At 39.5% G+C, this 25,706-nt stretch overlaps 1 protein-coding gene across 1 annotated transcript in view; it reads right to left on the reverse strand.

The window, feature by feature from the left end:
- The window catches only part of Kcnq5 (potassium voltage-gated channel subfamily Q member 5), a 541,548-nt gene that overhangs the window by 76,850 nt on the left and 438,992 nt on the right, over positions 1-25,706 (reverse strand). The window contains exons 6-7 of the mRNA XM_042687131.1: positions 11,085-11,195; positions 2,675-2,770 (exon numbers count right to left, since the gene is read on the reverse strand). Coding sequence (XP_042543065.1) covers positions 2,675-2,770; positions 11,085-11,195 — 207 coding nt within the window. The remainder of the gene's footprint in view (positions 1-2,674; positions 2,771-11,084; positions 11,196-25,706) is intronic.

Genomic DNA, 25,706 nt, shown 5'->3' on the forward strand with positions numbered 1-25,706 from the left:
CCAAAGTGGTTGAACAAGTTTACACTCCCACCAACAATGCAGTAGGGTTCCCTTCTGTCCACATTCCTTCCAGTATCTGTTGTTACTAGAGTTTTTGATTATAGCCATTCTAACTGGGTTGAGGTGATATCTCGATGATGTTTTGATTTGCATTTCTTTTATGGCTAGAGATGTTGAGCATTTCTTCATGTGTCCCCCACTGTATAACCCCTGCTTTCACTGTATTTGATGTTGGTATAATTTGTGGAGGGGAAGGGAAAAAAAATTGTTTAAGTAGGGATACAGGTGAACCCATTGCAACAATGAGATGTACAAGTTGTTATGTCGAAAAACAAACTTTACAACTTTGGCTGGGGGAGGGGGGTGGGAGATGGGAAGGGATGGGAAGGGGAAACAAAGGAGGAGGCAACAATGCTTGATAAGAAATGTACTCATTATCTTGCCCATGTAATTGTAACCCCTCTATATGGTATTTTCACAATAAAAAAAAGAATATTTGCAATTTTCTTTTGCTAAATACAATGTATACTTTGGGATTCTAAATAGAATTCATGATTTTGCTTTGCTGTTAGCTACGTTTTTATAAGTTCAGTCACTGATCACAGTATTTTACGTAACCCAGTTCCATGCAATAAAACTCTACGCCTCCAAACAAAAGTGTTCAGTGTCATATTTACCTTTTATGAGTTATTGGTGATGGGAGACTTGTCTTACTTTGATTGCATACATATAAATGCCTTTGCTCTAATGATTTACTATAGAAAAGGGGATTTATTTTCACTCTCAGTTGGTGATTGCTTTAGGTAATTTAGAGGTTTAGAAAAATTGGGCTTTATTCTTACTCTTTGCCTTGTGCAGTAAGGTAGCCAATAGCAATGGGAAGCTATTGAAAACTTGAGAAACGTTTAGTACCATAAAGAAACTAAAATTTCAATTCTAATTAGTTTATATTTATATAACAGCATGGGATTAGTGGTTGCTATACTGGGCATTGAAGGTCTCGATCTTTACAACTGATGCATGAATAGAAGCTCCTCCAAGAAGAGCTGATATTGAAGTATATGGCTTAGAAAACATTGCTCTGGAGTGAAGAGAAATTAAAGGTAGGAAGGGTGAAGAGAAAAACTTTCTAGAAGAATGAAAGGATGGAGAGCCACTTAAGTGATAAGAGATGGGAGGCTGTGAGTTCTGTGCCTCCAGTATTTTGTGTGTGAAGTCTCTTTCATTCAGATGAGTATTGTTTGGGATCAGTGCTGACAATGGAGCACCAGACCATGCATGTAGGAACTCGTCCTCTTCCATGGAGCTACAGACCCAGGCTCTTGTTGCAGTGCTTAAGTTTCTTCTACTTAGAGATCTTTTCCTTCAAGAAAAGATCTAAGCACCAATGGCTCACGCCTGTAACCCTAGCTACTCAGGAGGCTGAGATCTGAAAATAACAGTTCAAAGCCAGGCAAAGCAGACAGATCCAAGACTCTTATCTCCAATTAATCAGTAAGAAGCCAGAGGTGATTCAAGTGGTAGACTGCGAGCCTTGAACTAAAAAGCTAAAGGAGAGCTTGCGGTCCTGAATTCAAGTCCCAGTACCAGCACCAATAAATAAATAAATGGCTAAATACATAAAAGAAAAAGAAAAAGAAAGGAAAGGTATTCTCTCTCCATTGCTCTTTCAAAGCCTGGAAACTAAAAAAAAAATAGAGATTCTTAGAGGTTTGTTTTGGAAGTCATAAACCAAGGCCCATTTGCCAGTCAATAATTGTAGAAGAGGTTAATCTAAAAATTAAGCAGACCACCAGTGGTTTATGCCTGTAATCCTGGCTACTTGAGAGACTCAGATATGAACATCGTGGTTCAAAGTAAGCCCAGGCAGTAAAATCCATAAAATTCTTATCTCCAGTTAACCACTAAGAAGAAAAAAAAGCTGGATGTGGAGCGCTGGCTCAAGTGGTAGAGTGCTAACCTTGAGCAAAAAAGCTAAGGGACAGTGCTCAGGCCCTGAGTTCAAGCCTCAGAATTGGTACACACATACACAAAGATAAACATTGCAAAGGAGAAGCATTTATTTTAGTGCTCAAGCAAATTATGTGCTAGTGGAAAAAAAGAGAAATGCTAAATAGCATATCTATATTAGGAACTAGCATCAGATAATATGATTATGTTTCATCTTCTCAAACATTGATGTCTTCCATGACCTCATCACCTTCAAAACAGGAAGGCTATCTCAAGTTTATTGCCTTACATGTCATTAAAAGCAATTCCACAGACAATAAGATTTGACATTCTAAACAACTAAGTTGTTCTTCAATACTGTTGTATACATATGACTAGAGAACATGATTTTAATGCAGAAAACTATGTTATGTTCTGCTCTATCACTTGATTAGTTAAGGCTTCCTGAATAAGACATAAAAGCTTATTCCAGGAGCAACATTCCTGCTAACTTCTGTGTAGTCTTGCCGATGTGGTGAACTAATCTGTACGATGCATTGACCGTTTGCTGAAACAAAAATGTATCTTACCCAATCCAAGATTGTATGTTAAGTTCTGAATTCACTGTTTAGAAAATGACAAAACGGTAGCTCTATGAAGCAATGAAGTGTGGAGATTGGAAAATGATCTGACAAACACTTAAGGAGACAGATGTTGCCATCTACCTATATTCCACTGCACTTACCTGAATGAGGTTGGCAGCTGGGTTTCTTCTTTTCTCAAAGTGTTTCTGGCGGTGCTGTTCCTGGACTTTTAATGCAAAACCTGAGCCAAGAATACCCTGGAACAAAATATAAAAATAGAATAAAAACTCCCACAAATTTCAAAAGTACTGTTGAGTAGTATAAATATTTTTTTTTAAAAATCTCTAAAATGAGTCTGTAAGAAAGACTAATAGTGTGACCTATCCATAATAAACACGTTACTTACTAAAACAAATACTATTTGTCTCTATTATAATACCACCAGATGATGGAAAGTTACTGGAAAATATCACCAAGAGATAGAACAACTTTTGTTTTTGGTGCAAGTCCTAGAGCTTGAACTCAGGGACTGGGCAATGCCTTTGAGATTTTTTTTGCTAAAGAATAGTGCTCTACCACTTGAGCCACAGCTCTGCTTCCAGCTTTTTGATGGTGAATTGGAGATATGAGTTCCATGGACTTCCTGCCTGAGCCGGCTTCCAATTACCATCCTCATATCTCAGCCTCCTGAGTAGCTAGGATTTCAGATATGAGCCCTTGTGCCCAGCTTCTTTTTAAAAAATATTTAGTTAATTACTAATTACAAATTAAAAAATCTCCAAATGCTTAAGAAGATGATGAGTTAACCTGTCCAATTTTGTGTCTAGTGCATTTTGACCACTCACTCCTTCTATCTTTCTTTCCTATCTGCTGTGCCCCTGTTCCCTTTTCCATTTATCTACTCCCCTCCCATAAGGTCCAGCTACCTACTCAAATGATGTTTCCGCTTCCCAATACTCATTTTGTGAGACTGTCTATCAATTATTCAAAGGGTTTACTCCATGGAGTTTTATTCCTGCATATCAAGTCTATATGCACATGACCTGTGTGTGCTTACCTGGGATGTTGTATTTTAGGTCTCTGATATGACAAGATATAACAATTTCTTTCTTTAGCAAATAAATTATGCACTGTCATTTGCTGTCTCATGACATAGTAAGAAGCCTCATAATTGCAAATAAAAATGACAATTAAAATTTGTGTGTGGCCTTCTCTTTTTTATTTATTTATTTTTTTGTTGGTCGTGGGGCCTGAACTCTAGGTCTGGGCGCTGTCCCTCAGCATTTCAGCTCAAGGCTAGCACTCTACCACTTGAGCCACAGTGCAACTCCCAGCTTTTTCTGCTTATGTGGTGCTGAGGAATTGAACCCAGGGCCTCCTGCATGCTAGGCAAGCACTCTCTTCCAGTGATAGCATTTAGAGGGTATGAATTCTGATTCTGGATGGAGCCGGGGTGTTGTGGGAACAAATCTATCACTATGATGAGAATCTGCAAGGCTATATTTCCATCCATAACATGGGGGAGAAAAAATGGAGACTCTAATCTATCCCAGTGGTAGTTATCTATGATGTTATAATTCTACACCTACCAAAGTAAAGTCAAAGGAAGACAGACGTTATCCACATGAGACAAATGGGCATTCACTGTGAAGAGGAGAGGTGTTTCACCTACTCTATCTATACAATAAAGACAAGAGCAGGGGTCATTATGGCTCAGCTCTAAGCTTGCATTTAATCTATAATTCTTTTCCTTTTTGATTTGGGCTTCCTTATTTGGGTTTGAGGGCTGGTAATCTTACAGTTTTATCTTTTGTTGACATTAGTTTATTCTGCTTTTCATCTCAATCTGCTCAAGTCCTGGTTCTTTAATGTACATATCTCTTCCCACTTTGTTCTGGTGTAACATTTGTGAAATAAAGATGCTTTTTGTCTTAGCTTTGGGTTGGTTTTCAGAGCCTTGTTAAATTCCATCTCTGGGCTTTATCTGCATTTTCAGCTTTATTAGGATGGGGCTTGGAGTTTTAATGCTTTCAAGTTTGTGGATTTTACTTGCTAGCTATAAATTATTAGCTTTTTATTAAACTTCAAGGAGTCTAACCCTCAGGTTAGAGATGAGCATCTTATAAGAACTAAGTCAGTATTTGTCATAGGTAAAGGGTGGCTGCTTTCCTCTCTTTTCTATTTTTAAAGTAACTCAAGGATAGCAAGGATGTCTGGAAAGCTGGTGGATTTTTCCATCTCTAGGAGATGTTAAATCTTGGCTGGGTGACAACTTGGCTGAGATATTTTTGAGCTCTAGATAACCTTTAACCTTCCTTCTTATCTTGGGCTTTCTCAATTCTGAGTATCTCTGTGACAATAACCAGACAATAAGCAATGAAATTTTGTTTAAAAAAACACAGTTATAAAAATAATACAATTTGGTATTAGTGAGCAATGACCTACTGTATTATTAATTAGGATAAACAACTGTGCCATGAAATTAGCGATTACATCACAGGTTCTGGTCTTCCTCTCCTCTTTTCATTGTGTGTGTCTCAGGCTGTCAGAGATCTTCTCAGACAGGTTGTGGTTACACAAACTAAGCTTCATAAAAAACCTGGTTTCTAGGTCATGGTTTATAATTTTAAATAATATTTCCCTCTACTTGGAGACTATAAAAATGGCTTTTCATTTCTAAATCCATACCAATTCTGTTTGTTTGCTTCTCCTACATTTTTCTTTTGTATACAATTTTGTTGATTTATTTTTCCTTTAATTTCATTTTCCACAAAGAGTGAAATGTAGGAAAGAATAAAAAAATGTCAGGATGTATATCAGGAAATAACAGTATACATTAATTGTGCATACACTATATGCATTTTTGTATATAACCTACTGTTACGGAGTATAATTTAGATTATGCTGACATTGAGTCAGTGCTCTAGCTTCCATTTTTTGAGCACTGATTGTGTGGATTTGAGATTCAGCATTAAATTGGAAAATGAAGACAGGTATACAACACAACTTCAGCATCTATCAAAGTAAAATATGCTGAAAATCACATTGTCATTGCTTAGAAACACACATTAATAGGTAGCAACTGTTTGCTACATATCTCTTGTGGCAGACTGCACATGATGATCATTATTTAAGCAGGTCTGTTTATCGTCTGATTATGACTCCATTCCAACTTTCTTCTACATCTTTCTTAGTGTACAGCTCAGCAGTGCCCCTAAGTAGAAATCCGTTAAAATCTGTTATATTGTATATATATATATATATATATACACACACACACACACACATACATACACATGAACAACATGACTTATTTTTGAACATGTTTTGTCCCTTCAAATACTGACACAAATAGATGAAAATTCTTAGAAATTGAGCTTTCTTTTCACTCATTTTCTAGGATAACAAGAATTACATTGTTGAGCTTCAAGTAATAGCAACAGGCTGAAAAGTGTAATATACAAATTGCTTTGGTAACCATTTAAAATATTTACCTCCCCTTATGTTCCAGAGTGAAAAAACTTAATTTGTACATCATACATGACAGAAAAAGATATGCTGAAAGATTCTTTCCACTCTTTAAAATATATATATATATTTTTGGGGGGGAGGGGTCCGGTCGTGGGGCCTGAACTCTGGGCCTGGGCGCTGTCCCTCAGCTCTTCAGCTCAAGGTTAGCGCTCTACCACTTGAGCCACAGTGCCACTTCCGGCTTTTTTCTTTTTGCTTATGTGGTACTAAGGAATCAAACCCAGGGCCTCAGGCATGCAAGGCATGCGCTCTACCACTGAGCCACCTTCCTAGCCCTAAAATATATTTTTAATCAATAAAATTTTTTTTATTATTATAAAGGTAATATACAGAGGGGTTACAGTTATATAAGTCAGGTAATGAGTATGTTTCTTTCTGGACACCTTCACCCTGTGCTGAAAGACTTTTTCAAAGTTATTAATATTTTCTGTTATATAATAATTATATTTGTTACTATTGTTAGTGATTATAGATTGTGACATCCACTCATTTATTGAATGGTTAGTCAAAGAGAACTGGTCCTTGATTGAAATGATTAACTGGATCTTTCAAAGAATTCTATTCCTATGAAACTCAAAAAAAATTGTGTGTGTGTGTGTATTTGTGTGTGTGTGTGTGTGTGTGTGTGCACGCGCACCTCAGTACTGGGGTTTGAACTCATGTACTATCCTCCAGCTTTTTTTGCTCAAGACTGGCACACTACCACTTAAGCCATAGTTCCAGTTCCAGCTTTTTGCTGGTCCATTGGAAATGTAGCGCTTGGACTTTTCTTTGGCTGGCTTTATAACTCAGTCCTCAGGTCTCAGTCTCCTAAAGAGCTAGAATTACAGGATATGAGCCACCAGTACCTAGCTAAAATTCTCCCCCTCCCCCCTGCCAAATTTACCCAATTTTAAAAATTACCTTTAATTCCTTGTAGAAAGGAATTTCAGTTCATCATGTCAGATTAGGAGTACAGAGCATCCTGGTTAATGCCACAAAACTGAATTTTTTTTTTTTAAATCAGTAAAGCCCTACTTGTAGCAGGAGTCTTCAGCAAAGTTGGGGAGGGGTGCCCTCGAGAGGACAAAGATCTGATTGTCTGGATGCTACAAAGGAATAGGGCAGGAAATGATCCCTGGGGGAGTTTGCCATGGGGGGCCTGAGACTGCAGAGAAAGTCCTGGAAACTTTGGGGAAACTTTGGTCCTCAGGTTTCTGGAGTGGAGGAACTCTAAACAGAAGAACGTCTCTCAACCCCCTCCACCTTTCAGCAAAATGACTACATGTTCTCCTAAATTTCAGCCAGTCAGTCCTGTTGGCTGCAAGGTGGTATTCATGGGGCAAAGCCATCACTCAGCTCCAAAGTAAGGCTGCAGCAGAAAGAGGGGTCCTAGAGGCCACTTTTCTTGGCATTGTTAGGAGATGTTCTGTTCTACCCAAGTGCATTTGTCAGATTGCCAACACTGTAGTGACTTAATTTATCTATAAAAATATTACCACTTGATTGGAAACATCCCCAAGAAAGACTACTTAACTCTCTAACCTTTAACCTAACACAGTGACACATTTAACCTCCCTGTAATGTGCCAGAGTTTCATTCTGGGGCAGAAATATTTTGCTAGACTGGCTGTAGCCAGCTCCCAGAGGTAGGCGGACCCTAATTGGTGAAATTCTTGGAACACTTGTGTCTGCCTGTCTGTTACATGCTTATCTATACTTCTTTGGTTGTTCACTTTCCATAATTTCTTTCTGTTGTTATGTTGATTCTAGCAACCTCCCTCTACATTAGGTGTTTATAATTTTCAAAGAATTATGAAACTATATAGGTCAACTTCTCAGAATTGTCTCTGATAATGCAAGTTGGGCTGTGAATTAGGTCTCAAGTAGTTGTTCTGTGGGACAATGTATATATGATTGTATATTCATCTTATATGTGACCTCAAGTGCCACGCCACCTTCTGCGGAGTCTGCATGAGAGATCGCATTAGACAAAAAGCTTCAAGGAAGCATGCCTGCAAGAAGGGGGTGTTGGTTCAAGACTTCCCATACACTTGGCTGCTCCTTTGTAGCCTCTACCTTTATTCTTACTATATTCTTCCTGGCTGTATATTCGTTGCCTTTATTCTCATTTTGGCTATTTTTCTCTTGATCTGCGAACAGAGCATGTTGTATCTTTCCAGTCCAATAGAGACGGTTTCTCTAAGTAATAAAGACCTAAGACCAAAGATTAAATGTGGGCAATGCCCCAATCAATCTATCATCTGATGTGACGTTGCCTCCAGAAACTCCTACAATTTCACAAGCGGTTTTGCAGCTCACGCATAGTAAATATAGAGACTTAAAATTTCCAGATATGTCCAACAGACAAAATCAATGAATTAAACTAAGTTAGAAAGAGTTATCCCAGTAGTTCAGAGAGTTCTAAAAAAGAAGGGACCTCTGATTATAAAAGAAAAAGAAAGATTCTCCCAACAGTTATGATTAAGTTTAGTCCAACTTACGTTATAGGGAATAGATGGTGGTTTCACACAAAATATGAAGTTAGTAACATCACATTTCCTGAACCAACCGAAGAACTATTTCCTTATACAGGAGTTTATAAAGATGAAAATAGTTCAATAAAAATAAAAATAAAAAGAGTATAATGTAAGTACAGCCCTGTCTTAGGTTTGTTAATTATTAAACATAAAAAGGCTGAATAGATGACGCATTCTATTAAACAATATGCTAGACTTGTTTTGCACCACTTAGCTTAAACAGTTGGTGGGATAGTCATCAATTTTCATGTAATTCATCAATGCTTTGCCTTTAAAAAAAATTGATTACGTGCTTAAATAAACAAAGAATCTATGTCACAATCACACACTGTATAAAAATGTTAATTCTCCTCAATAAAGATACACTCAGATGCAACTCTTTTGAGTCTGTGTCTGTTTGTCACTTCGCCGACTCCTTTGCCCACCTATCCCGAGATCCCTGTCCTGTCGGTCCCAGTGCTTCGGCCAAGCTGGTCCGTCGCACTCAAGGTATACATAAACACAAAAGCCAAAAGTATTTTGTGTCATTATTTTAGGGGGAAAAAAATCTAAGACTGAATTTTACTGTTCCTAAAGGATTTTCTTGCAAGGAATCTGATTATTACATCTGGAATCTTATCATAGTGAACTTCTGCCTTGTTCCAGATTGCTGAGATTGCCATATGAGTTAATTCCAGATAAATGATTTCTTTTTTTTTTTTCATTCTTTTTGTTTCACCATTTCACACTAGGAAATGTATACTTCTATATTCTTACTAGTGGATGTAAATAATATTAATTGAGTTTTCTCCATACTAAGCTCTTGACTTATATGATCATATTCTTTACTGAAGAATTTGTCTAGACTTAAGAATTAACCCTCAATCATACTGATGAAGAAACATCCTCAAAATTACTTGGTGAAGCTCTGTTCTCATATTCATATGTTGAAGTCTTAATCCACTATACCTCAGAATGTGACCTTATTTGAAGACAAGGCCTTTGCTGAGATAAAATCATATTAAAATGAGCATAATAGGCTGGGCTCTAATCCAGTATGACTGCTACCCTTTTAAGATGAGGAAATTCAGACAGAGTATATGAAGACACAAGAAGCAGCAGCTACTGACAAGCCAAGGAAAGAGCCGAGCCTAGAACAGGTCTCCTCGCATGGGTCTCAAAATGAACAAGCCTTGGTGACACCTCTAACCTCCAAGAACCAGGAGAGTTGATTTCTATTGTTTTGGAACCCAGCTTGCTACAGCAGCCTTCACACACAAATACAGTCTAACAGTATGCGACAGAGTTCATGTGGAGGTCTTATGTCTGTGCATGCGCCTAGTCTTTTCAGGCTCTTTTCTGTGATTTTTGAGTGGTCTGGAGTAGAACCAGCTGGTCCATCTGCAGTCATCCGCTGTGTTTGGGAAGGGTGAGAATGCCCTCGGAATTCATTAACAACAGACGGTCTTTAGCTCTGTGAGCTCAAAACTGTGCTGTTGAAAATCCCCATCTGACCTCACGACTGACCTGGCTTCCTTTGCAGGCTGCTCTCGGGTTTCGGGTTTTGGCTTGGTAGAGCCTGTACCATAGCATTACTTGTGTTTGGAGCAAGCCTGGGATTGTTTTCCTCAAGCACACCTGCTGTCACTACCCAGGACTTCTTTCTTTGGGCTCCCAAGAGCTATCCCCATTCTCATGGGAACAGGCAAATTGTAATATTCTGATCATCTACCTTTAAAGAAGCCAGACAATCACATGCTTAGAAAGACAAGCTTTGTCCATCAAGAAGAGAATAATCAGAAGCATGGGGGAATGATCAATGTACTCCTCATTCTGGAGGCAGAAAATGCTCATCAACAAACGTCAGTGACAGTGACACAAAAATAAATCACTGGACATCTTCAAAACACTTAAGGTCATATGCTTTTCACTCAAGTAGAATTGAAGAGGAAAATCCTGCAGTTCTGCAGAGCTATCTCTTCAACAGCATACTTGACAAGCTAAACTGGAGCAATCAGTTTTAAATAAAGGTATATTTAGATATGTACTGACATTGTGTGTGTGCGCGCGTGTGCGCGTGCACACGCACACCAGTACAGGGTCTTGAACTCAGAGCATTGTCCTTAGCTTTTTCACTTCACTCAAGCCACACTTACTCTGCCAGCTTTTTGCTGGTCAATTGGAGATAAGTCTCAGGAACTTTCTGAGCTGGGCTGGCTTTGACTCTTGATCCTCAGACCTCAGCTAGGAGGTAGCGGAGTAGCTAGGTGACAGGCATGAGCCACTGGCACTCTTTACCAACATTTAAAATAATTGGTCTAATGATAGAAGGTGATGCCATCTGAATTAGCTGCTATTAAAGTCTCAAGACCATGTTTTCTAAGTTCTCTAGTTAGATATATTTAGAAGAGTCAACATTTTACTAGAAAAAAGAGACGGCAATAATATCAGTTGTGTTTCCAAGCATGCCAATTTAGGAGAGCTCACTCCAGTAAACCTCTACGACCTAATTAGAGCTGCTTTATTGTTGCAAAGATACTCACGGCAGGAAGTGCAAAGAAAGAAATGCCAAGGAGTGCAAAGCCTGCAGAGAGCAATCTTCCCAGCCAAGTTAGCGGAGTTTTGTCTCCATATCCAATAGTTGTCAATGTAATCTAAAATCAAAACAAATAGAACATCCAGCTTGAGTATTGGAGAGGGAATTTAGGACCTACAAATAGAAGGTAAAGCAACATTTCCCCTAAATCATTATTCACGAAGGCCCGATGACGCATTTTATTACCGAGCTTTAATTTTCCATGATGCAGAACAGAACTTCTCTTTGTTTAAGGAAACAGTTCCCCAACTTGTCTAAGTATATTCAAAGACAGCGTAAGTAAGCAGATAATCATCTGTGACACACTGTGACAGCACTATAGATTTAGGAATGCCTCCCAAACCACAATTTGTGTGAATGTCCATTCATTACTTTGGCAAAGCATTTTCCAAAGATCTGGCATGTTGGAAGTACATGTTATGATTTTCAGTGCAACCAAAACGAGACGTACATAGTTCTTGTCCTAAAGTATTTATGGTATGGTAAGAAAAGAGTGTAATGTACAAATAAAACACCACATAAAGGGACGCAGGGATTATGATGGAGAAATAATTAACCTGCTGGAAGAATTCCTGAAATAGACTGATGGCACCAGCCTGGAAAATGAGGAGGCCTAACTAGGGAACTGTCATTGTACCTGGAATATGAAGGCAGGGTGATATTTTGAGAGGCAGAAATGATCAAGGAGCAGAAGGGAAAGGTGGCCAGCTGCATAGGCAGCAAGAACACACAGGGATGGTTCTGGAAATTATAAATTATGTGGAAACATGGTAGGCTGGAAGAACATTATTGGCATCTTCAATTTCTTCTTTTACTTTTTTGCCGGGCTTAGGGCTTGAACTCAGGGACTGGACACTGACCCTGAGCTTCTTTTTGTTCAAGGCTAGCACTCTATTACTTGAATCAAAGCACCACTTCTGGCTTTTTCTGTTTATGTAGCGCTGAGGAATTGAACCCAGGGCTTTGTGTATACTAGGCAAGCACTCTACCGCTAAATTGCATTCCCAGGCCTTCAATTTCTTTTATTAATTAAGTTTTTTTAAATTGTTGTTAAGTAGTTGTACAAAGGAGGTACCATATAACATAACAGTTATACTTAACTTATACTTAAGTTATACTTAACATATTTAACTTCATTTAATTCATTTGTAAGCACTTGCATACCACCTGATGTGTTTACTTAGAGATTTTTTCCCCCCAATACTGGGGCTTGAATTCAGGGCCTGGGAACTGTCCCTGAGCTTCTTTTTGCTCAAAGCTGGCACTCTACCACTTGAGCCATAGTTCCACTTCCAGCTTTCTTGGTAATGTATTGGAGATAAGGGTCTCATGAACGTTCCTGCCTGGGCTGGCTTGGAACTGAGACCTTTAGATCTCAGCCTCCTGAGTAGCTAGTGTTACAGGTATGAGCCTCCAATGCCCAGTATTACTTATAGATTTATAGATATATTTTATCTACTACAAATGAGGGAAACCATGCAACCTTTGTTTCTCTTGGTCTGGCTTAATATGCCACCAGCACAATCATGGTCATTGCAGCATTATTCATCATTGCCATGGTATGTGATCTGCCAGATGCACTCAAAGACAAATGGGTCAGGAAAATGTGATATAGATTGGGTTGTATAGTTTTCACTGTACACATTTTTTTACTTTCTTGATTACATTGATTTCTAAGCATTTATTTTATTTGGAAGCTATTATAAGTAAGGTTATCCTCATGATTTCTTTCTCAGAAAGTTCCTTGTTAGTGTCACAATTGATTTTTGTGTGTGTTGATTTTGTGTCTACACTTGATTGAATTTTTATTTGTTCTAGCAGTATATGTGTGCTATCTATACACATCTCTATCTATCTATCTATCTATCTATATTTTATCTATCTATCTATCTCTATGTTTTCTGTCTATTAGTTCAAGTCATCAGCCACAGTGATCCTGTTAGTTCTTCCTTCCCTATTGGAATGCTTTTCCTTTACCCTGTCTAATTGCTTTGGCAAGGACTTCTAGTACTGTGCTGAACAGACATGGTGGTAGCCATCCTTGTTTTGTCCTGGATCTTGGAGGAAAGGATCACACATTTTCATATTAGTGTTTTGTTAGTGGCAACCATCATACATGAGGTCCACTGTACTGTGCTCCTTCTATATTTAATTTGTTTAGAATTTATTGTTGTCAAATGCCTTTCCTGAATCTAATGAGATGATCTGAAATAAACAGGTATGAAAAGACAAATACCCATTTTTCTCTCTTGCATGTAGAATCTAATACAATCAAACTCAAAGAAGCTGGGAGTATAATGGTGAAGACAGATATTAATAACGACTCTGCTCGTCTAAATCACTGAGTGTACACTTCAAATGCTCTCATCACAAAATAAGTAAAGTAAGTACTTGAGGTACTAGATCCCTATTATTTGATTTAATTATTCCACTGTATAAATATGTACAACAACAATTTTCAATTTATAATACAAGTAAAAAAATAGAGACAGAGGAAGTTAACTAGATCTATTAAAGCTTGGACACTGAATTTCTTTTTCCTTTCCTTTTCCTTCACTTCTTTTCCTTTCCCTTTCCTTTCCTTCTCTTCCTTCTCTTTCCTTCTTTTCCTTCACCTTCCATCTTCCTTCCGTTCCTTTTCCATTCCTCTTCTTCTTCCCTTCCTTTCTTCCCTTTTTGCAATGCTCCAGATGGAACCCCAAACCTCACACATGCTAGTCAGTTCTACTGCTGAGCTACATCTACAGCCCCTAGGGAGTGTCTCTAAAAATGGTTTACTAAAAGTGAAGTATTCAACAGGCTTCCCATATCCCTTAGAACAGGTCTCATTCCTCTCTATGGCTTCCAGTGTCCTAAATGCTTTCCCCAGTGGGTCTCTGGCCCCATTTCTAGCTTGCTCTCTCACCATTTGCCATCTCCTTCTGCTTCTGTGTCTGCCCTCCTGTTCATTAGCACACCAACCCTTTTCTTGACTCTTGTCTCAGGAACCTTGCACTTGCTGTTTTCTTTCTGGATTGTTTTTATTCCTTGGTCTCTGTTCAGAGAGCTACTCAATTCTCAATCCATCCCTGGATTGACAATCCATCCCTGATTGAAAGACCATCCCTGGTTAATGGGTGCAGGAGTACAACTGGATAGGAAGATTATCTTCCAATGTTCTATAGCACAGTAGAAAAGTTAAGGTTGACAAAATTGTAGTTGACAGTAATCCCAGTCATTAGCTGAGTATTTCAAAATAGTAAAGAAGATTTTGAATATTCCCAACACAAAAGAACGATAAAAGCCTGTGGTGATAGATACACAAATTACTCTGCTCTGATCACTATGCATTGCACACCTGTATAGAAATGTCAGCCTATATTCCATAAATATGCATAATGACTGTGTCAATTAAAAATAAAAATGCACTTAATAAAGGCAATCTGGATCATCTTATGTAAGTAGTTCTTTGTCAATTGTTCCTTAAATCCTTATTCTGTTCATTTTTATTTATAGAAGATACCAATATCTGAGAGAGCAATATACTGCTCAAGTTTACTTGTTTGTTATTTCTCCACTGGGAAGAAGAAAACTTCATGTAGACTACAACTGTCTCCTGTGGATAGATGGCTCCTTGCATAGCAGTTTGCATATCGTAATCACTTAGTAAGGATGCGCTGAACAGGTGAATGAAAGCCTCAAGTGCTGGGATAAGGATTCTGCTTCCTGTTTTGCAACCCAGAAATACTTATGAAATGGTTTTTATGTGGTATTGAGGAATCAAACCCAGGTCTTCATGTATGCTAGGCAAGCACTCTACTAAGCCACATTCCCAGATGAAATGTTTGTTTAAGCAGTGTGCTTTGAATGGTGATTTTAGAAATTGTGATTTAGGCAGCTAATATATCAGGTGTATTGGCACAGGGAGAAATAAGAAGTAGGAAGGCCAATTAAGAGACTGTATGGACAGAGGGCAAAGAGACATAACTGGGATGTTGGATGGAAATGCATTATTGATTATCTGGGGTCAATGGGGTCAAAGCAAGGAGAATAAGTCAACAATGACTTAGAAAGTTCAAGTGTGAAGATGCTTGCACCATTAAAAATACGATAAAGAAGTAAAGGATATTTTGGAGGCTGGGCACTTGTGGCTCACATTTCTAATTCTCATGACTCAGGAGGCTGAGATCTGAGGATTGAGGTTTAAAGCCAGACTGAACAGGAAAGTACTTCAGTTTTCTTATTGTCAAGGTGATGTACAAAGGGGTTACTGTTGCATAAGGAAGGCAATGAGTACATTTCTTTCTGAAGAGGGTTACCCCCCCCTCATTTTCTCCCACTTCACCCCCTCCCACCTCCCTCTCCCTCAAGTTGTAAAGTTCATTTCCAATACAGTGTCTAGTGAGTCTCATTGTTGCATTGGTTCACCCTTTGTCCCACCATTTCTGCGATTCCCCTTCTCTTCTGCAAATCAGATAAACTTATGTGCAAGACAAAGGATACAGAAATAAAAATAATCTCTTATCTTAAATTTACCAATGAAACACCTGAAGTAAAGATGTGGCTCAAGAGGTAGAATACTAGCCTTGAGCAAAAGAGCTAAGGAACGGCACTCAGGTCCTGGTACAAAAATAAACATAAGAAAGAGAAGGTTTTCAAGTAAAGGCGAATGTTTCATTTTGTAAATTGTGACTTGCAAAATGGCAAGAGAAGTCTGATATAGAAATATCTCGTAAGAAACTGAGAATGACAGCTTGAGTCTTGAGAGAAAGGTAGATTGAACTAGGCATGGTGTTTGGGTTTTGGAACCAGGGACAGGTACGTTGAAGTGTTATGTAGAAAATAGATCACAAAACCTGGAAGAAGAGGCTGAAGGACATCTCAGGACCACAGACATTGAAGGATGACAAGGAAAGGAAAGTCAGAGGAATAGTGCTTTGGGTTTGCTGGGGGTAGGGGGTGGTAATGGTGTTTTTGGTATGTATGCTAGTCTTGGGGCTTGAATTCAGGGCTTGGCCATTGTCCCTCTGGGCCTGGCTTGGGAGAGTTTTCATTACTTCCTGAAGCCCCAGGGAAGAGATACAGTCCTGAGTGAGGCTGTAGGTCTAGGGTCAGAGGACAGGGCTCTGAGCAGTCAGGAATGGAGTTGTCAGAGCCTGCTGGGAGGGAAGGAGAGAGGAAGGGAGAGAATGGGTAGTAAAACCCAGGAGACAAGATGATATAATGTCACTAACAGTATTAGTGTGGAGACTCTGAAAGGAAGTATATTGTATTAATTATATTATCATACGTATTTATACTTTATTTTATTCTTGTTCTGGTACAGGGGCTTCATGCTCTCTCTTAGCTTCTTCACTGGAGGCTGGCACTCTCCTACTTGAACCTCACCTCCACTTCTGGTATTTTGCTGGTTAAAAAAAAAAGAATGGTAAAAGCCTTTCTGATTTGTCTGTATGAAATGGCTTTCAACCATGGTCCTCAGCTCTCAGCCTGCTGAAGCAGTAGAATTGCAAGCATGAGCCACCGATGTTGGCAGGAATTTGAGAATGTCCGTAAGGGAAAAAATTGGCTCAATTTTATTATACGTTCCTAATCTTAAATATATAGAATTTCAACTTGCCATACTCTTCCTGTAAAATAGTTTAATCTGCTTATAGCAACTTATTAATAGTCGGCTACTGAAGGAGAATTTCATGGTTTGGTCACAGTAAAAATAGTCACATTTCATGGTTTTCTGTAGCTTTTTTTTTTTTTTTTTTTTCCAGGGCTGAGGATCGAACCCAGGGCCTTGTGCGTGCCGGGCGGGCACCCTTCCGCTGGGCTAAACCCCCAGCCCCTACATTTCATGGTTTTCTGTTCCCATAACACACTGGAATTATTCTGTCTGGCACAATGCTCAGAGTGATTATTATTTTTTTTTTTTTGTCGGTCGTGGGGCTTGAACTCTGGGCCTGGGAGCTGTCCCTCAGCTCTTCAGCTCAAGGCGAGCGCTCTACCACTTGAGCTACAGCGCCACTTCCGGTTTTCTGGTGGTTTATTGGAGATAGGAGTCTCACGGTCTCTCCTGCCCGGGCTGGCTTTGAACCGCGATCCTCAGATCTCAGCCTCCTGAGTAGCTAGGATTACAGGCGTGAGCCACCAGCGCCCGGCTTATTATTATTATTTTAATGGTGGTATTGAGGCTTGATCTCAGGGCCTGGACACTGACTCTTAGCTTTTTATACTTAAGGCTAGTGCTCTATCACTCAAACCACATCTGTACTCTCAACTTTTTGCTGGTTAATTATTGATAAGAGTCTTGGGGATTTTTTTGTTTTTTGCCTGAGCTGGCTTTGAACTTTGATCCTCAGATCTCAGCCTCCTGAGTAGCTAGGATTACAGATGTGAGCCCCGAGCTCTCTAAGTCTGAAGAATGGGACCCAGCTAAGTGACAACAGTTGTGTTTTACTGAAAGGAGAAGAATCCATAGTTTCTTTCATTAGAATCCAAACTTTCTCCTTTCTTCCCCAGGGGTGGCGAGTGTTTGTGTTACAGTGAATATAGTGGACTTGTAGGGCTGTGCTGGAGTCCTTCAAGGTGAGTGAGGCTGCGTCCACTCAGCACTGATTCAGCCTCTCAGTCGACCACATTTCTGAGGGCAGGGATTTGAATAACTAGTGCTAAACCACTGACCTCAACAACTTCCTCAATTCCAATTTCAAAGAAAACTCAGTGGGTTTCCTGGTGGAAAGCGGAGGGCCCTACCTAGTGCTGCCAGACTGGCCTTGGGAAGCCCCCAGGCAGGGAGCTGGTGCGAGTTTGCCTCCTGCCTGCAGAGTTCATCCTTTTATTTCTATGGACACAAAGAGGACAACTAGTCTCTGGGATGTGAGCAGAAGTAACACCAGACACAAGATAAAGTCTCCTCAAGCAGGGTGTCATGGCTCACGCCTGTAATCCTAACTTCTCAGGAGACTGAGCTCTGATGAATGAGATTCAAAGCCAGTCCAGGCAGACAAAACAGTGAGACCCGTATCTCGAATTAACTGGTAAAAAGTTGGAAGTGTGGAAGTGTGGCTCAAGTGGTAAAGAACCATCCTTGAGCCAAAAAAATAAAGTGCTAAGCAAGAACGTGAAGTCCCTGAGTTTAAGCTCCAGTAATGGCACATGCGTGCATGCATGTGTGTGTGCACATGCAAATGTGCACGTGTACACATACACACACACACACACACACACACACACACACACACGCACATACACAGTCTCATCAAAGTTGAGGAGAAACTACTAGGAAAGAGGTGGGGATAATAATAAGGAATAATAGAGTGAAATTATTAAATGTACATGCATGTGTGAAAATGTCCCAATGAAACCTACTAATTTATATAATTAATGCACATGAATGAGGAAAAAAAGCAAAATCGAATAGATGTCTCTGAGGTTCACTTACAAATAAAATGTGAACATTCTCCAGGAATTCACAATGACCTCTGTGGCTGAGGAAGCTACTGACTTTCTAAGGTGAGGACCAGCTACATTCCACAAAACATGGGTCAATTAGCCCTGATAGGAAAGCTGCCCTTGAAGTGGCAGCATGTTTCCTTGGGAACAGCAGACGCAGATTCCTTTTCTTCCCTTTCCCCCACATGTGGAAGGCTCTGCTAGCATGGTCTGACTAGTTGGATCTTTCTCTGGAGAGAAGGTAGCAACTCCTGAGTGCTTTCTCTCCCATTGCTTCTGCTAAACAATGAACCATTTCTGCCTTCTAGACACCGCCTCAACCTCTCATTGGCTGAAACCAGTAATAATTCATTTCATGTTGGTATAAAGTCAGAAAAAGACAGGCCATCTGAGTGTGGGTGGCTCACACACTACCTGCTCAGGAGGTTGAAACCTGAGAATTGCTATATGAAGGCAGCCCAGGCAGGAGAGACTCTTATCTCCAACTAATCACCAAAAAGCCAGAAGTGGAGTTGTTGTGCCTTAAGTGGTAGAGTGCTAGCCTTGAGCACAAAAAGCTCAGGGACAGTGCCAAGGTCCTGAGTTCAAGCCCCAGGATGAGTACAAAATAAAAGAAGAGGAAAAAAGAAAAGAAACAGGCAGGACACATTGATCCTACAGATCCCAGCTTTCCCAGAATTTGTGGGAGGTCCTGGACTAGCAGCTTATTTCAGAGACCCCCTGAGCTGTTTCTATGATAGATCCTCAGGGCCTAGGAGGAAATCAAATATACCTGGACAGTTGAATTGGATGATATAGCAGTCTGTTTTCTGGAAAACTCTTCACAGTTCTCCTAGACGCCAGCAAAACCCTGCTGGCCTGCTGTGTGAGGATGGCAGTATGTGCTGGTGCTTTGTATCTCATCATCTCTGTAGCTGCAGTAACTGCAGCTGCTCCCACGGAGTGTCCAGCGCCTCCCAGTGATGAGGCAGATGGTGCGGCGTAATTACAGTGCGCAGTTAACACAGTGATGGAGCTGCCTGGACTTACAGAACTAGAGTTGATTTTGGAAAATCTAAATCTAGTAATAGAGTCTCATTCGAATCAAACCTAGTAAACAAAGCAACTGCTTTGAAATATTAGACTCTTTTGGGGGATTTAACATTAAAGAAATAGTGTTCCTCATTTGCAGATTTTATCAGCCTTGTATTCTGTTATTCCCTGCTGGTTCTATCTGGAGAAAAGGCAGGGTACAAGAGTTGAGCACAGTGGTTTCTGGGGATAAAATCAGACACACCCTGATCATTTCAGATGAGCTGTTATGATGCTACATGGCTCATGTGGAGTGGGGGGAGGCAAAGACAAAGATCAAAGAAATTAGTGTGGTCTGTTATTGTGTTCTCTTGGTATGAAAATATTCTTTGTGTGTCTAGCAATCCCAGAGCTTGAACTCAGGGCCTGGGCACTTTCTCTGAATTATTTTCCTCAAGTTTAGTGCTCTACCACTTGAGCCACAGCTCCACTTCCGGCCTTTTGGTGGCTAATTGGAGATAACAGTCTCCTGGACTTTCCTACCTTGCCTGGCTTTGAACCATGGTCAACAGATTGCAGTCTCCTGAGTTGCTAGGAGTACAGGAATGAACCGTGGCACCTGGCTTTTGTACTAAGAAGGTTTTTGAGAATTCCTTAGTCAAAGTATTTACTTTTCTTATATGAACAATGTTAAAAAAAATCAATCAATACAGTGGAATTTTACTCTGCATGGTAAAAGTACTCCAAGGGAATGACTTGGACCACATATGCTGGACAAATTCATTTTATTTTTTCTCTTTCAGCATTTGAGTTTGAACTCAGGGCTTTGTGCCTGACCAGTGGGTACTCTAGTACTTCCGCTGCATGTCTAGAACTTTTTGCTCTGGTTATTTTTGAGATAACATCTAGGGTTTTTTGTTTGTTTGTTTTTGCCTGGGATGGCCTGGAACTATGATCTTCCTGAGTTCAGACTCTTGTGTACCTGGGATAATGTAGGTACATCATTACACCGTGATGGGTTTGATATGGGGTTTCTCAATCTTTTTGCCTAAACTGGACTCAAACCAACTGTGATTCACCCAGTCTCTACCTCCTCAGTAGCTAGGATTATAGGCAACCAACATTTTTGGCTTTGGATGGTATATTTATAATACCATTGGGAAAGTTAAAATTTAAATTTAGTACTAAAATTAATAAATAAAATGTTAAAAAGAAGTCTAGCATCACTTTCAGAACTACTGCAGGCAGAGTAGCACTGCAGGTAAGTGAGAAGACCCAGGTGCCCCCACACTTCTGGCTGATGTATTCTTTATTTTCTCAAAAGACAGAGGTAGGTCTGATGGCATAGGCCTGTAATCTCAGCACTCTGGAGGTTGAAGAAGGAGGATTGTGAAATCAAGGCTAGCCTTTACTAAAAGAATTACTTGTAGCAGGAATATATAAATTCTTAGTCAGGTGCTGGTGGCTGCCACCTTTAGCTATTCAGGAATGTGATACCTCAGGATTTTGGTTTGAATCTAGTCCAGACAAGAACACCTCTGAGACTGTTTAATTAACTACAAAAAAGCCCAAAGTAGAGCTATGGCTCAAAATGTAGTGTGCTAGCTTTGAGCAAAAAAGGTCAGATATAGTGCCCAAGCCCAAGGACATGCACACACAAAAAAAGTAGATTTTTGGCTGGAAGTTTGGCCGCGTGAAAGACTGTGTCTACCAAGTGCAAGGCGATGTGTCTAAACCCCAGTAATACAAAAAAATACTAGATGTATGCTATGGAATGAATTTTTCTTAAACTGACAAAACTATCTTCATCATAACAATTAGCAGTAAATAGAAAGAAGAAAAGCTAGTATTTATGAGCAGGTCATTACCAGAAAAAAATTGCTTCAGGGAAATACAATCTTAAGTTATTTTCAAAGCAAGTCAAAAGGTGAAAAAATAATTGAAAAGCAGTAAATAACAAAGAACAAATAATTTCAGGAAAACCCATTCTTAAATTATTTCAGAATAAATCTGAAGTAATTTAAATGCAGGAAAATAATAATAGAAAATAATACTAAGTGGAGCTCAGTATCCTGGACCAAAGGCTTCCAATTTACAACTTCTCTCTAGCTGGGATCATAGGCACCTGCCAACAGGCCCAGACTTTATTGATTGAGATGGAGTCTTATTAACTTTTTCCCTATTTGATCCACCTGTCTCTATCTCCTTAATAGTTAGGATTACAGGCATGAGCCACTGAGCTCACCTCTACTTGAAATTAACACCAACAATTTCCTTGTACTTACCAACTATGAGTGCTCTCATTTCCTTTATCTATCCTGGGTACTTCTATAGTTTTTTTTTGTTTTTTTTGGGGGGGAGGGTCTGGTCATAGGACCTGAACTCAGGGCCTGGGCGCTGTCCCTCAGCTCTTCAGCTCAAGGCCAGCATGCTACCACTTGAGCCATAGCACCACTTCCGGCTTTTTTTTTCTGCTTATGTGGTGCTGAGGAATCAAACCCAAAGCCTCATGCATGCAAGGCAAGCGCTCTACCACTGAGCCACCTTCCTAGCCCCACTTCCATAGTTTTAAAGAACATGGAAAATTATAACTAGGAGTTATCTAAACAATGTTCTATGCATACCAGTCTAAAAAGCCCACTGCCTGTTCTGCATACTGCATGTTCTTGCTCATGTGTGGAACCTAAACCTAAAATGATGATAGTGATATAGTGATAATGATGATAGGATATGAATGTGCAAGGGGAATTGTTTGGGGGTGATCAATGGGAGAGGAACAGGGAATGGAAAGGGTACTGAAGGATAAAGAGGATCAATATATATATATATGTGTATATGTATATATGTATGTGTATATATAACACACATATACTTGTGTGTGTGTGTGTGTGTGTGTGTGTGTGTGTGTGGCGGGGCGGGGGGAGGGATGGTACCTTGAACTTAGGGCTTGGGCACTGTTCCTAAGCTTTTGTGTTCAAGTCTAGTACTCTACCACTTGAGCCAGAGCTCCACTCAGGCTTTTCTTTGTGCTTAATTGGAGACTAGATTTTCATCCACTTTCCTGCTAAGGCTGGAGATCCTCAGATCTTAGCCTCCTGGGGAGCTAGCATTATAGGTATGAGCCACAGGTGCCCAGATATGTATCTCTCTATATCTCTATAACTATGTCTATATCTATAGATCAACTTAATAGAGTTTGAAAAAAGGGCAGGGGTAAAAGGGAGTATAATGGAGAGAGTAAAATTTTTCATAGTGCACCATTTACAATGTATGGAATGATCACAATAAAATATGCTCATATTATTAATGTCTGGTCATTCATAAAGAAAACAAAATTTTAACAAGCATACTAGTTTAAATTTATTAACCACTAAAACCTGGTGTATGTTCTTTGGACACTGAATAGACATCTAAGCCCTCTTGTTTAGTATTCCTGCTGAATGGGCTATGGACAATTTCATTAATGAGTCAGATGAAATCAACACACTGTAGAATAAAGAATCCTTTTTTTAATTCCTAGAAGCTTGACATATTGGTCCATTTTTCTTTTTAGTGTCTCTTCAAGGCTAGACTTTTAATTTTTAAATGGGAACATAATTAGGCCACTAGGAAACATGTTAAGCACAGGTTAACCATCAGTCAAAACAATACTATTAAAATGGAAATCATAGAAAATACGTTGCCTCCCCTCTGGAAGTCGCAGATGTGACCTTTGCAAACCTGCTTTATGTGTTGTTCTGGCAGAAGAAAGTAGCTGGTGACTAAGTGAGAATATATTAAGAATTTCCCACACACTGCTTCACACACAATATAGCAATTCTTATCAGTAATTAAAAGACAAGGGAAACGCAAGGAAAGAAAGAAAATGAAATGCCAGACTGAGGCTCAGCAACAGCTGCATGGAAGGACAAAGCACACCTGAATGCACCAGGATGGATATACACTAGAATTATCCAAGAGAAGCTCAAGAATAAGGAGAGAGACTGCCTTCCCCCTGCTAGCAAGAAAAGCCACCAGGAATAAGAGACATGCCTTTGCTCTGTACAGAGGAAAGATATTTTAAGAATGTCAGGTGACTGCTCTCTTTCTGGTTTCTAGTCTTCTTTCAAATCATCTATCATGGCTTTTAGGTAGGGAAGAGAAGTTAAAAACCAAGATATTAAACCCCACAATGCTTCGACACTATACAAACCTATAAACATTTACTCAGACAATTCTGATGATCATTTATTGCTATTGTGCAAACCACCAAATATGTCAAGTTCTGTTTAATGTATTTTTTTTTGGTTGTTAACTGGACTTTCCTGCCTGGGCTGGCTTTGAATTGTAGCCTTAGATTTCAGCCTCCCGAGTAGGATTACAGGCATAAGCCACCAGTGGCCAAGTTAATACAAAAAATTTGAATGTTTCCTTGGCCTCTAACCAGTTTTGTGGTCTTCAGGATGGTCTTCTGGTGAGTAGGGTAATGAACAAATATAACACAATTCTGGTGCTCCACAAAACATATAAGCTTAGTGCTGATGACTCACAGCTGTAATCTTAGCTACTCAAGGGGCTGAGATCAGTAGGATGGTAGTTTAAAGCCAGCCTGGCCAGAAATGCCTGCTAGACACCATCTCCAAAATAACCAGCAAAAAGCAGGACTGGAATCGTGGCTCAAGGCTCAGTAGCACCAAGTCAGCCAATCAATCATTAAATATGAATCACAATGAAAGAAAATGACACATTTATGTGGGCAAAAATCTAGTACTAAAAAAAAAACAACACATGAAGCTGAGAAGGTAGTTCAGTGGTACAGTGCTTGCCTTGCATGCATGAGGCCCTGGGTTTGATTCCTCAACACCACATAAGCAGAAAAAAATGGAAGTGGTGCTATGGCTTAAGTGGTAGAGCACTAGCCTTGAGCTGAAGAGCTGAGGGGACAGCGCCCAGGCCTAGAGTTCAAGCCCCATGACCGACCAAAATAATAAATAAATAAATAAATAAATAAATAAATAACTACTTATGAAGCTGGGCAATGGTGGCTTATACCTGTACTCCTAGCTACTCAGGAGGGTGAGATTTGAGGACTGTGGTTCAAAGCCAGCCCAGGAAGGAAAGTCCAAGAATCTCTTATCTCAATTTAACCAGTAAAAAAACAGAATGGAGCTATGGATCAAGTGGAAGAGCACTAGCCTTGAGCAAAACATCTCAAGAACAATGCACAGGTCCTGAGTTCTAGCCCTGGGACTGGCACAAATAAAAGAAATACTAATGATTTATAAGAGAATTTTACTTTGCTGGACCTAAGAAAATTAAAATTCTTACCCAATTATTAAATTTTATGTACCCTTTTGGAATGTCTTAAAGAAATAAAATAAAAATAAATGAAAAGTATACATTGTACACACATATATGTATTATGTATATTACTGTGAAATTTTTATTAGGGCACAGGTTTCAACAATTGCTTTATAAATTCCTTGTGGTTTAATTATACAGTTGTATAAGGAGGTTTCAATATGCTAGTCTCTATGTATAATGCATCTTGATCAGCTCTCCCATCATTCTACCTTATAAATTCTTCACAATGCAAAGAAATTTTTTGGCTTCAAAGGAAAACTTTGCCATGTTCACGAAGAACCCTTTCCAGGTTGTTGATTCGGATTTCAGGGGTTCTGCACCTTTATAGCGTCTGAGCTATTTTCTAATTCTTTAAGTCATATATAGCTCATAACCTTTATACTTTTTTGGGCCGGTGGAAGCTGGTAATAGGGCTTGAACTCAGGGTCCCTCATTCTCCTTTAACATTTTTGCTTAAGGCTTGCATCAACCTACCACCTGAGCCACATCTCCACTTCTGGATTTTTGATGCTTAATTGGAGATACAACTCTCTAGGCTTTGTCTATCTAGTCTTTCAACCACAATCCTCAGATCTCAGCCTTCTGAGTAGCTAGGATTACAGGGGAGAGCCAATGTGGCAGGCAAATATTCTTTTCCATCTACATGTAAATGATATGTCCAGTGGAGAGTCTACTAGCTTTTTCCACTGAAGGTTTTCTTGTATTTGTACAAGTGTTTCAGTATTCCAGGTCTTCTAATTTTTTCTTCTTTGGAAAGGATTTTGAATTGATTTCTTCACTGATATGACATTTT

The sequence above is a fragment of the Dipodomys spectabilis genome, unplaced genomic scaffold (genome assembly GCF_019054845.1).
Source record: "Dipodomys spectabilis isolate Male_0828 unplaced genomic scaffold, ASM1905484v1 ptg000102l, whole genome shotgun sequence".
Classification (NCBI taxonomy): Eukaryota; Metazoa; Chordata; class Mammalia; order Rodentia; family Heteromyidae; genus Dipodomys; species Dipodomys spectabilis.